At 55.0% G+C, this 12,913-nt stretch overlaps 1 protein-coding gene across 4 annotated transcripts in view; it reads left to right on the forward strand.

Annotated features, from left to right (window-relative positions):
- Positions 1–1,445: 1,445 nt before the first annotated feature.
- Positions 1,446–12,913, forward strand: part of BCL11A (BCL11 transcription factor A) — a 69,954-nt gene continuing 58,486 nt past the window's right edge. For all 4 annotated transcript variants that reach the window (XM_054290171.1, XM_054290172.1, XM_054290173.1 and 1 more), the window contains exons 1-2: positions 1,446–1,686; positions 7,293–7,622. In XM_054290171.1, coding sequence (XP_054146146.1) covers positions 1,632–1,686; positions 7,293–7,622 — 385 coding nt within the window. In that variant the 5' untranslated portion in view covers positions 1,446–1,631. The remainder of the gene's footprint in view (positions 1,687–7,292; positions 7,623–12,913) is intronic.

Genomic DNA, 12,913 nt, shown 5'->3' on the forward strand with positions numbered 1-12,913 from the left:
GCGGCGGGCAGCTCCGCGTCCCCCCGGGCTCCGCTCGGGCTGTCCGCCGCCGTGCCGGGCACGCTGCGCCCCTCCCAGTCCCTTGGCAGCCGCACTTTGCTCCGCACACCCGCTCGCCTCCGGAGCTTATTTCTACCGCAACCTGATCCCTCCCGGCGCCGGCAGCGTCCGCCCCGCTCCGGGTCCTTTCGGCGAAGTTGCAGCCGCTGCCGCCGCCGCATCCTCCCAACTCCAGCCACTTCTCGGTGCTGCCGCCGCCTCGCCTCCCCCCTCTCCCGCCCTCCCCCGTTGCCAGCCCGCTGCCCGCGCCGCCCCGCCGCCGGCAGCCCCGCGTTTCGCTTTCGTTCGGAGCCCGCGGCTGCGGGCAGGGCTCGGAGGGGGGCTCCGGGGCACGGAGGGGGCCTCCGGGGCTGGCAGCCCGCGGGAAAGCCGCGAGGTCCTGCCGCCCTCCGCCCCCCCCGCGCCCGGCTCCTGCGGCTTCTCCTCCCCTGCCCGCCAAACTCCGCTCGCCGCTCCCCCGCCCGCCCCGGGGCACGGGCCGCCGCTCGCCGCCGAAGTTTCCCGCGGCCCGGCCCGAGCCCCCGCCGTCCCCCGGCTCCCCGCGGGGCCGCTGCCGCCGCCGCCGTCCCCCGGGGCCGGGCCGCAGCTCCCGGGAGGAGGGGACTCGGCGGCTTCGAGGAGGATGGGGGGGGGGCGAGCGGGGAAGCCGGGAGCCGGATGCCCCCCCCCCCCCGCTTGCTTTTTGGGTGGTCTCCGGTCCTACCTGGCTTCCCCCAGCTCCCCCACCTCCTCGGCACAGCCCGCGGCCAGCCTGCCCCGCAGCCCTCTCTGCCCGGCTCTGCCTTCACCGATGTGTTTGCTTTTCCAGCGGGGGTGTGCGTGCGAGAGCTGCCGCTGCCTGCCTGCCTGCTCGCTTTCTCCCGCTCCTTTTCCTCCCTTCCCTCTCTCCCCGTGTGCGTGTTCAATTTCCCCCCCTCGCCCCTCTCCGGGGTCCCCTCTCGCTCCCGCGGCTCGGCGGCCACTCGCGGCCGCGGCCGCCGCCCCCTCCGCCCCCGGCCCCCCGGCTCCATTGGGCAGCGTGCGCCGGGCGGCCGGTGCGCCCCCCCCGCCGCGCCCCCTCCCCTCTCCCCCCTGCGATCACTGTCCATTGGCTTGTCCTGCTCTCCTTTTCATGTCCAGCCCCTGATGAGTGTCCATTGGTGTTGCCTTCGCCTTCCCTCCTCCCCTCTCCCCGGCTTGCCCTGCCCATGTTTTGTATGTCTCTGTCCATCCAGGCTCCTGACGTTCAAGTTCGCAGGGACGTCACGTCCGCACTTGAACTTGCAGCTCAGGGGGGCTTTTGCCATTTTTTTCATCTCTCTCTCTCCTTCTCTCTCTCCCTCTCTCTCTCTCCCTCTCCCTCTCTCTCTTTTTTTTCCTTGCACACAAAAAAAAAAAAAAAAAAAAAAAAAAAGCCATGACTGCTATCCCACAATTCATCTTCCCTGCGCCATCTTTGTATTATTTCTAATTTATTTTGGATGTCAAAAGACATTGATGAAGATATTTTCTCTGGAGTCTCCTTCCTCTCTAACCCGTCTCTCCCGATGTGAACCGAGCGACTCACAAGCCACCGAAGCCACCAACCCACCATGTCGCGCCGCAAGCAAGGCAAACCCCAGCACTTAAGCAAACGGGAATTTTCACGTAAGTAACCCGGAGAGCAATTTATTTCATTTCCTCTTCACGGATTTAATTTTTAATTCGAGCGAGAGCAGGGGAAAAAAAAAATTAAAAGTGAGAGGGAGTGAGCGAGTCGGGGAAAAAATGAACTCAGCGCCGGCTCGGGATTCTCGGCATTCCGGGTAATTTCTCCCTCTCTAATTTAATCACCTTGATGACTTTTCTTCTCTTTCTGCCCGTGCCCCTCGCCCTCCGGCGCGCACTCCGCTGCCCCGCTCCGCGCTCGCCTCCCGTTCTCCGCGCTCTTTGGCGGCGAGAGCGGCAGCTCTCGCCCGGCACCGGGAGAGGCGCGGGCGAGGTGCAGGGCTGCCGGGGGCACAGCCGGCCGAAAGTGGGAAGAAATTCCTGCGGGAACGGCGGGCTGCACGCCGGACACGGCGGCGGCGGGGCGGGCGGGATGCGCGGGCGAGCGGAGCGCGGAGAAAGTCCGGCGGCCGGAGCCCCCCGCGCTGCCGGCGGGCTCGCCCCCTCGCCCCGCGGCGCCCTCCCGGGGGGGCCGCAGCCGAGCCCGGCCGGGCCGCCTCCCTTTTGTTTCCGCCGCGGGGCGCGGGGTGGCCGTCCCGCCGCTCCCCGCCGCCCCGGGCCGGCGCCGTGCGGGGCTCCGCCGCCCCGACCTCGCCCCGCGCGCGCCCCGCCGCCGCTCCGGCTGGGGCTGGGGCGGGGGACGGCACCGGGCGGCCAGGGAGCCGAGCCGAGCCGCGCCGCGCCGGCTGGGATTCCCTCCTCGCCCTCGCCTCGCGTTCTCCCGCTCGCTTACTATTTTTTGGAAGATTTTCAAAAAAAAAAAAAAAAAGTGGAAGTGGATTTTGATTGGGAAAAATCTCGTGTCTGAATGTTTACAAGCACCGCGTGTGCGGGGAGCCTCCTGCCAACAAACACAGGCGAGAGCGAGCCCGGGCTGAGCACACACGCGCGCTCACACACACGCACACACACACACACACACAACACATACACAGACACACACACTCGCACCCTCACACCCGCGAACGGCCCTTCCTCGCCGCCGCATTTCAACCCCTAACCAAATCCGCTCTCCCCGGGAGAGAAAAAACAAACCCCGAGCCCCACCACACCGTTCGCAACAAAAACTCTCCGGCTCCCTCCGTCCGTCCCTCCCTCCAGCCGCCACCACACACACCAGGGCTAGATGCAAGATAAGCGGGAGCGCTCTTTGCACAACAAAAGGCAACTCGAGCTGGAAAGGTTTGGGGCGAGGGGGGTGGGAAGGAAGGGAGAAAAAAAAAATCCCCTTTTCCTCGGGGTGAGCCTGGGGGAAGGGGAAATGCTGCATGCTTTTCCTCACTCCTTTCCCCCCCTTTTCTTTATTTCTTCCTTTCTCTCTCTCCCATTACTCCCGGCGGGTTTTGTTCCCTCCCAGGGATGGCAGAAAACCCAGGGCCGTTTCTTCCTGCCAGCCATCCCCGGCTCCCTCGGCCCTTCGCAAAGCCCCCCAAACTTTGCCCCGCGATTTCTCTTCCCCCAGGGCCGCCCAGACACTGCGGCCAGGTTCGCACATGGAGCGAGGGAAGCGGCGCTGCCTCTTTGCAGGCGGCCGCGGGCAGGGCCGGCCGGGGGCTCTGCCTGCCCAAAGTTTGCCCTGAAACCCGGGGTGCGTCGGGGGCTCAGCCCCTCCCCCGCCGTCTCTTTCCCCCGATACTTTTCGGGGAGCCTCTTTTTTTTTTTTTTCATTTCCTGGCTAGGGATGGGGTGCAGCATCTCCGGCATATGGGGATGGGCCCCCCCGGAAATGGGGGGTGCACGGGGGTGCTGTTCCCGGGCGGCCGTGGAAGTGGGTGCAGGGAACGGGAATGGCGGCGGGAGCGGAGCAGGGCTGGGGGCTCCGGCCGGGCCCCGGGGCAGCGGCGGCGGGCGGGATCCCCCGGCGGCTCCCGGCCGAGCGGCGCGGAGCGCGCCCACGTGCGGGGCGGCAGCGGAGCCGGGCCGGGCCCGGGGTCCCTGCGGGCAGAGCCGGCCCGGCCGTGGGGAGGGGGCGTGGGTGGGCCGGGGGCCGGCGGGGAAAGGGAGGCCGGGCCGGGGGAGCGGCGCGCCGGGGATGCGGCGGCGGGGCCGGGGCCGGGGCGGCGGAGGCGGCGGGCGGGATCCGTGCCCGCTTCGGTCGCTAGGAGGCACAGCGAGATCAAACAACCGGGCAGCCCCGCGAACTTGAACCTGGCCGGCTCCTCCGCTGCCGCCCGGCCGGCGGGAGGGGGAGGGCGCCCAGCTCCCTCCCCTCCACCCCCCCACGCCCCCCTCCCTCTTCTTCTTTGTTCTTAATTTTGCGCGGAGTTTGCTTGCTCCGGGAGGCGGCGGGGGATGCTCGCCTTCCCCCTGCCCGGGTTTCCCCTCCCTCCCCGTAACGTGTTGGCGGCTCCCATTGTACCCCCAAGTCCCCCTTTCCTCGCACCGCACGATCCGAGGACGCAAACTTGGGATTAAAGAACCCTTCTCCATCCTTCCCACGGTGCGGTGCGGGAAAATGCCCCGGCAGCGCATCCCGCGTTGCCCCGCGGGCATTGCCCCTCACCGCGCTGTGGCACCCCCCTGCCCGCCCCATCGCCCCCAGTACCTCCTTTCTCCCGGCACTCCAAAATCCATCCCTCCTTTGCCGGTGCGCTTGTTTTGGTGGCTGGGAACAGGGGGAAAAAGGGGGGAGTAGGAGGGCGAAGGGGGAAAGCTGAAAAGACATGTTGGTGGAAGGGCAATTTGCATGAAAAATAGAGACGGATGATTAGGGACCCAGGCAGGGAATTTTGATTGCCCCAGAATTAAAAGATGCATCCTGCAAATCGGTGGCAAGACCAGGTGAAATGTATTCTGGTGTTTTCTTTGTAATCCCGGTATTTTATATTATGTTCTAAAAGTAGCAGTAATAATAAAAAACATATTTTTTTTGCTGGCTCTGCCTCCATCAGGAGCCAAATGTTTTGCAGCTAACACAGTGCCAGCCGTATTTCATACATTAGTATATAATTCTTGTTAATTAGCAATAATTTACGTTAAGAGCATAGAAAATGTTGAGGTTACAGGTTTTATATCTGTACATTTGATCATCTTGTTATTTTCAAGAACTTTGCCTCCTATAAAATTAATTAGGTGAAATGTGGAGGTGTAATCAGCAACCTCTGAATTACCACTTCATTTCCTGGTTTTGATTGTAAATCAGCCCAGTCCGTACAGACTTTTAGCAAAGTCTATTTTTGTTCGGTGCCACTTTTAACTGTCTGGTGTCGAAGCAGCGGGTTACCTTCCCCTGCTAAATAATAGTGACAGCGTCAGAAAGGAATCAGGCCGCGGGAAAACATTATAATTGAGTGATGATTATGCAGAGCTCCTCGCTAAGGCAGTTGCGAGGGGAGCACGGGTGGGTTTGTGTCTCTTTGCTGCGGAGGGTCGGTGAGCTCGAAGTTGGGTTCGCAAAAATACCTTTGTCTGCCGAGCTGCCGGCGGGATTAGTCTCCTGCCATAATTTACTCCCTGGGTCCGAACGCAGGGAGCGGCTCGGGGAGGAAAAGCGCCGTGCCCGGCAATCCCGCAGAAACAGAGCCCGCTCCTCCTCACGGCTTCCCGAGAGGAGCAGCGTGAGGCGCACGCTGTGTGTGCCTCCTCTCCTGCCGCTCCGCAAGTTTAGCAGAAAGCCCCAGCGATTAAGACATTGTTTTTATTAATACGAATGTAACCTTCATATTCCTGTGGTTGACCTTACGTTAAATTAGAAGTAGTACTAGAGGCAAGAAATGATGGGCTGGATCCCCGTGTCCTAGTTGGAGCTGAGGTACGGCGAGGTAGTGTGCTCTTTCAATATTATTTTACGCAGCACAACTGGGAGCTACTCCAGATCTTCCTCCTCAATATTCAGCCTAGGTAGGGTTGAAATAAATTTAACCTGAGTTCACTGGATTTTTGCACTTTATCAAAATCAGTTCCAATATTGTGCAGTCAAATTAAAATCTATTTTTTGATTCTCTGTGGCTTTAAGTTCATTAAATGTGAAATTGGCAGCCAGCTAAAGAAGGTCAGGCTGATTAACTGTTTAGGAGTTGTATTCTGTGTCTCCTGCGTTACCTGGCAGTGTTTTGGGGTGGGCTGTGTTTGTAGTACCCTCTCCTCCTGCTCGCTGCTGTTAGCGTGCGCGTTGTGTTGCGCAGACAGACGAACACCAACACGCTGCTGCTCGTATTTATTTTTTTCCCCCCTCGTGAAAGGCGATGGCGGTGGAGGCTGCACAGAGATTGCCAAGGTATTTTTCTGCAAATGTAATGTAAAAAAAAAAAAGCCAACAGAAAAGAGAGCGGAGTCTGCCTCGTTAAAGCATCCACTGACTATTCTGTGAGCAGAAATAGCCTCATAATGAAGCTTTTTGGAGCTCATTCAGAAAATTTGTCAACTTTGACAACATTAGGCAAGGTATTTTGAGTTTAAAGAAGGCGCTTCTCACTGTTGCGAGGAAATGTGGCAGTTGCTTGGCCAGGCTGATTTTTAGATGCTGAAGGCCATGGGTGCTAACATGTTCGAGATAATTTAGGTATTCCCTTATTTCAGGATTAGAAAACGCTAAATGACTGATCTCCTTATTTCCTTAAGTACTAAAAAATACCCCATCCAACTAATATCTCTGAGTGGGCTGAGTGGTGAATTTGCTGTTTATTTGGATCCTGAGGAGTAGCTCAGAAGTGAGCGGTGCCTCCCCCCAACCCGCAGGCATTTCTGCTGCACTTGCTTTTTATCATTTCGGTTTTCTGCCACAGATAGTTATTTATTTATTTGCCTGATACCCTCCCCCTTCCCCCACTGCCCCCCCCACTTGGTGTATAACCACTGCCTGTAGGATTTTTTTAAATTGGAAGCCGCAGACGGGCCGATGGGGACAGTGACACAAATCCATGCGTTCACACGTGCACGTGTGTTCTGAGGGCTGGATGTGCCCTGCGTGTCGGTGCCGGGGTGTGTGTGCCCATGCAGGCCGGCTCTCCCCCTTCTCTTTCACACACGTGCACACGTTACCTGCATGGCCTGTACAGGGAGTGTGCAGTGTCTGTGTGTGTGTTGAAACACCTTCTGTCTGCGCTGTATTTCTGAATTTTAGAAACTGGGTCTTGTCTGGCTGCTGGAAGATACACACCCATGTGTGTGAGAGTGTGTGCAGTGCTTTTAGCCTTGAATTCATGTACATAAATATTACATCCAGCAATAAAACACCACATTCCCTTCTTGTCGTAGTACCACAGGAGTTTCCCAGTGCGTTCTCTCAGCCTATCCATTTGATTTTAGCACCGAATCGTTCAAGGAGTCAGAAATGTGCCCTCGTGTAGGAGCACGGAGACAGTTGCGGTGCTCTCCCTCTGAGTTGTGCGTGCTAGGGCTGCTCCTGCAGAATCTCTTCCCTGTGACTGTCGAATCCCTGTCCCCGGTGCCGTGCTGTGTTGCCTGGTTTGGCTGGGGGAGCGGGCGGGCTCCATCCAGAGCGGGGTGTAATATTCATGAAGAGGGGGCTCGGCGCGTTCCTCCCCCCGCGCCCGCTGCCTTTCCCGACAGCTCTAACCATTCTCCTTTTGTTTCTCAAACTGCAGCCGAACCTCTTGAAGCCATTCTCACTGATGACGAACCTGAACATGGCACATTGGGAGCTCCGGAAGGGGACCATGACCTCCTCACTTGTGGCCAGTGTCAGATGAACTTTCCGTTGGGGGACATTCTTATTTTTATTGAGCACAAACGGAAACAATGCAATGGCAGTCTCTGCCTAGAGAAGGCTGTGGATAAGCCACCTTCACCCTCACCAAGTGAGCTGAAAAAAGCATCCAATCCCGTGGAGGTTGGCATCCAGGTTACGCCAGAGGATGACGATTGTTTATCAACGTCATCCAGAGGAATTTGCCCTAAACAGGAACATATAGCAGGTAAATTAAAGCAAGGGGAAGCGTTTGCGAGTGTATTTCCGTGTCAGTCGCACCGTAGCGCGTTGGCAGTGGGCACTGCCGTGGCTGTGTGTGCTGTGAGGGCCGGGTGCCCGTGCCCTCCCTGCCGGGTTAGCGGCGTGTCCCGGTGCCCGCGCGGCCGCGGGAGCAACAGGCACGTGCCGTGCCAGCCGGTGTTCCTGCCGCATTGTTCCAGCCACTCCGGTGATTTGCCTGCATTGTAGTCACCGTCTCCCAGTGCCTGCCCGCGGGAGGAGGGTTCCGAGGCTGCTTTTTGAGTCTTGGGCAAAGTCAGGGGTGAAAGAGTTAACCGAGCATCCGCCAGCCTTGGTTCCATATTGGCTGTCAGCGTATGGACTGTAATTAAACACAGCCCCATGGCAAAGTGACACCACCGACCTTGACTTTAAGATGCCATTTTCGACTGGCCAGGCCAGAGTAGAGAGGGCAGTTGCTGAAGCGCACAGACATGCTTATTCGAAAAGTTTAAGGGCATGTTGGAAATTTCAAAAGGTTGGTTTGACAGGAAAGGCTGCTCTCTGCAGCCTGCCTCCTCAGCCAAATGATAAATGCTTCGCTGTGCTCTCTCTTGTCTCTGATGTGGTTTTGACAGATGTATCTTGATTTTGTTTGCGGTTTACACAACCACATGTCAGCCGTACAAATGTCCAAGGCAGAGTTCTGTTTTGTGCAACAAACAATATGAAATGTAATTTAAAAAAAGAAAAAAGGGTAAATAATTCTATTTCATAGCATATTTTTTTTTCCTTTTTATAAAATCAGAAAGCCATTGGCCATGCAGATATTTTCATAAATGAGGTTAAAAAAATAAAAGTGTACCATGTGAAAGAAAATCCCAGAGCCCTGGGAGTGTAACAAGGCACGCTCTGCTTTTAAAACCCTACTAGTAAACAAAAGTACTGCCCATTTGCAGCGAGCGTTTCAGATCCCTTCAAACCACGCCAATGCTGCCAGTCGAAAAAGGCGAGACCGCAGCCTGTCAACCCCAAGGAGTGCCTGGGCCAGCTGCACACTCCCCCTCCAGTGATGTTGGGGATGTGGCACTGCCTGTGCCTCTCTTCGGGGAGCCCACAGGACCGCTTGGGGTTGTCGGAGGCGCAGTGCATCATCACATGATGTGCTGGAGCTTGTCTGGGGCTCGCTTTGGCCACAAAGTTAAACCATAATAGGGCAGCAGGCGCTGGGAGGTTCAGCAGGATCCTCCCGCAGCCTTCCCTGGCCTCCAAGACGGCCGCCAAACTGTGCTGGGGAGCTGCAGCTCTGGAGGTTTTGTGGTGGCAGCAGATCCTGTCGGTGCATGGGTGTCTGTCTGCGCACGTGTCTGTGTGCAGAGCCATGTGCGTGCACACGCAGACGTCATGTGAACAAGTGTGTGCTGTTTCTGCAGAGTAATCGGTCTTCCCCTGAAACGTGAATATCTCTACATGTAAGAGGAAACACAGCTACTGCTAAGCTGTATTTTGAGTGAGACTTAAACCCCCTCCCAGTAATTCCCCATATTGCACTTCCCAGACACGGATACTGAAGGTGAGGTTTCTTTCCCGGAGTGGTGGAGGGCAGTGCCCATTTCCATGTGCTGCCTGCGATCTGACGGAAGGCGAGCAGAAGTGTAGGGTGTGATTAATGAAGCAGGAGCCTGGCGGAAGGGATTTGTAGTCTTCCAAGCTCTGGAGCCATACTAAATCACCAAATATGGAGGAGCGGTGGTATGATGTAACGCTGTATTTACGTACGGCGCCGCTCCGCTCAAAAGACAAAACACAGTATCTGTCAAGCAAGAATTAAACATGCTGTCGTCCCCGTGGTCCCAGCTCGGTCCCTGGGCTGGAGGGATGGCCGTGCTGAGGAGTTGTGCAGAGGGGAACCTCCTGTGCTGAGGGTGTGCTCTGGCACTGGCTTGGTGCGGGAGGCTCAGCGAGCCAAGCGTGGCTTTGGCGTGGCGCAGGTGACGCCAAGCGAGGAGGATTTGGGCTGGCGCGCCGTCACGGGGCTGTTCAGTCAGAAAGGGCTGTGGTTTCACCTGGCTGTAAACGCTGCTCTGAGCACAGGCAGTGGCTGAGGAGGGGGCACAGTGGCAGGGCCTGATCCTGCTCCCTTGTACATGTAGGTGGGCTTGGCTGGGAGCAGGCTTGGCGCCGTGCGGGAGGGTCCACAGAGCGAGCCGTGAGTGTGTACCGAGTAGGGATGGAGTTGTGGCTGTCAGGACTCCTCTGCTCCAAGGTTTCTGGCTCTGGTGTTCAGCCATGCCTATATGGATGGGAGGTCCAAGATTGCAGGTTCTCTGCATCTCCCTGGCTGGGCTGGAGCTGAGCAATGCTGGGGTCCCTTGGTTCTTCCTGTTGGTTGGAAATGCAGCCTGGCTTTGGGAAAGGGAGAAGGTGCAGCCGGAGTTATGGGGTCTTGTGCTGTTCCTCCCCTTCTTGTTTTCATCTCCCTTTTCAGGTGGAGTTCAGCTCCCCTGTGTCACAAAGAAGTGTGGTGATAGCTGGGGTGACCCATTGCTCGTAGCCAATAGTTTGAGGACTCCAGCTGTAAAATTTCCAGTGAAGGTCTTGGAGCCTGAACTGTGAAGTTCAGGCTTCAGGAAGGCCCCTGCAAAGAACCTCAAACTCTTCCAATTCAGCTGTTTATATCTGATTTCTGTGCAAGAATGCAAAATGCAAGATTTGAGTGTGTAATTAAGGGGAAAAAAAAAGAAAGATAGAGAGTGCCTTTGGAAAAATACGCAGAAGTTGGGGAAGTGATTCTTTCTGCTAAGAGACCATAAAATACCTATTTTGTAGCAATATAAAAATGCTCCCAATTAGTTTTGAGGATGGAAGAAGTGTTCCAGGTTAGCCCTGGATGCAGAGGTGCTGTGGGTGAGCTCTGGGTGCAGTTTTTTCCCTGCCTGCAGTTTTCTAGTCAGTAAGTTGGGGTGTTACAGTAAAAGAGAATCGTAAGTAGTGGTTAAAGATCTGCGGAACAGCAAGGAGGCAGCGACTCATTCAGATGCAGGGAGAAATGTCTGTTTTAACTGTCCTTAAGCTGCTCTTTATCTTGCCATTTTCCAGCGACAGGGATGAGGACAGGAGCTTGTGTGTGTGTGTGTGCAACCTGTGCAGCAGCTGTGGGATCCATTCAGGTGCAGGCATGTGTCCATACCTGGCTCCTCCATGTGGGGGTCTGCCTGTGCACGGCTCTGCCTCGCTATAAAAATTTCAGTGATGCTGATCCAGCGCCGGAGCTGAAATGCCATAAATTTAACTGAAAATTAATAGGATATGTTGTGTGGGTCCAACGAGGCAGCTTTCATCAATATGTGTGTCAAAGCCTCACCACCAGATACCGGCAGCCCGTGATTTGCAGTGAGGGCGACGGCAGGGCTTTAGTTATCCGCTCTCGTATTTTACAATAGGGGGAAATATTAACTGAAGTATCTGGAGATCAGTGGATGTAAAATCGCTGCTCACTTATTGAAAAGGCTGAGGAAATATTTATCGCCCGCCCGTGTCAGGTTTTGGCGGTTTGTTTGCTGGATGTGTGAATCCGAGGGAATTAATGAAAGGTTGGGGCTGGGGTGAAGGAGGATCTTAAATGTTACCTGGATGCAGTTGGGGGAACACTTTGGAGTCTGTATGATGCCGAGCGTGGATCCGTGGATGCTCTATTTACTGTACAAAGAGGGGGGGAGGAGGGGAGGTCATTTTTACTGCTCAAATCCGATATTCTCAAGCTGCTTGTGACATTCAAATTAAACACGTGGGAAAATAATGTAAGAAATCCCTCTGTCTGCTGCAGTCGGGGGAAGGTGAACGTCATTTGGTACTAAATTTGAGGCTGAGTATTGTTTGATTATTACGGTTCTTGGGAAGTAATGTCTTTAAGCAGAATTTTTTTGGAGCTGTTGTTAGTAGTTGCCATTGTAACTCTGTAGGTTGTGATTGTCGATTCCTTGTTTTGTTTTGTTCCGGAGACAAAAAAATACTGCTGTCTGCGCTGAATAGTTGGCATTGTATCTGGACAATAAGATGAAAGCTTAAAAATAGAGAGGGGGGGGAAACAGGGAATATGGGAAGATTTTGAAGTCAAATTCTATCTGCTTTCCCCATACAAAGAAAGAGAGAGAGCAGGCTGGGTGAAATATTGCAGACAGGAAAAAATAGTGAGGGTGCTACCCAAAGGCTCCCGCTCCCGAGGTTTGGAGCGCTGCGTACAAGCTGTATTTGTAAATAAGACAGAGAAAGGTTGTGAACCGGCGGCTTGGCTGTTTTGTCAAAGTACAATGTCAGAGAAACTCTTTCTAAGACAAATTGTAAATAGAAGTGTCACGATGATTGCATGATTGAGCTCTAAAAGTGTCTTGCAATTGTTGGCATTGTCAGAAGACTTTTGAAAGCTTAATTAAAGGCGGTGGCCTGTGCGGCTGTGAAATTTACTTCTCGGGGGGGAAAAATGTAAAAAATGTAGGGGATCAAAAAGTTGCTGTAATGCTGCTCGAGCAGGGATACAGAGAAGAGTCAATAGTTTCCCTGCTTTCCCCGTTGCCTTTTATAAATAACGTTTTTTGAAGAAGCAAGCACGTGACACCAATATCATCCTTTGTACGAGGTAAAGATTGTGTTAGTTTTCCTATTCCCTGCTGTTCCAGACAGTTAATGTAAAAATGGCTCTTTATTGGAAACACAAATATGAGTTCACTCGAAGCACAGAAGCAGGGTAGAAAGTTTTCCTCTGCCTTCCAGGGAAGCATCACAGTGTTGTGGTGCCCTGAATATTTCTGCTGGGCTTTTTCGTTTCCTGCAAACCAGATTTTCTGAGGGGGTGAGAAACATATTTCGTGTTCATTCTCCTATTGCGTGAGACACTGAAGTGTGGAGCTGTCCATGAGCAGAGGCATCACTGTATCCAAAATGATGCTGGTGGTTCAAGAGGCAGCCTGGCACACGTTAAGCTCCATGTAGATCTTGAAAGGTGCACGTTGGCACCACATGCCGAAAGCTTTGGAAATCATGCGCGTAATAAACGCAAGGCTCTGCACCGACAGTCCCGGCAATGAATGCTGGGCCACGGAAACTGAGGCAGGGAGTGAGTTAAACACCTTCTAATTAGCCCAATGGGAGAAGGGAAGTCTTCCCTAAACATTCCCATAATTTGGTAATGCCTCTTTTAAAGAGGAGGAGGCCTATTAGCATCACCCCGTTTTGTATATGCAACCCTCAGCCCACAAGCTCGCTCCTGTTTCATTCAAATAATAAAAACAATTAAAGAGG

Source organism: Melozone crissalis, unplaced genomic scaffold, assembly GCF_028551555.1.
Source record: "Melozone crissalis strain CALT ecotype California unplaced genomic scaffold, PUWL_Pcris_2 ptg000081l_1, whole genome shotgun sequence".
Taxonomy (NCBI): domain Eukaryota; kingdom Metazoa; phylum Chordata; class Aves; order Passeriformes; family Passerellidae; genus Melozone; species Melozone crissalis.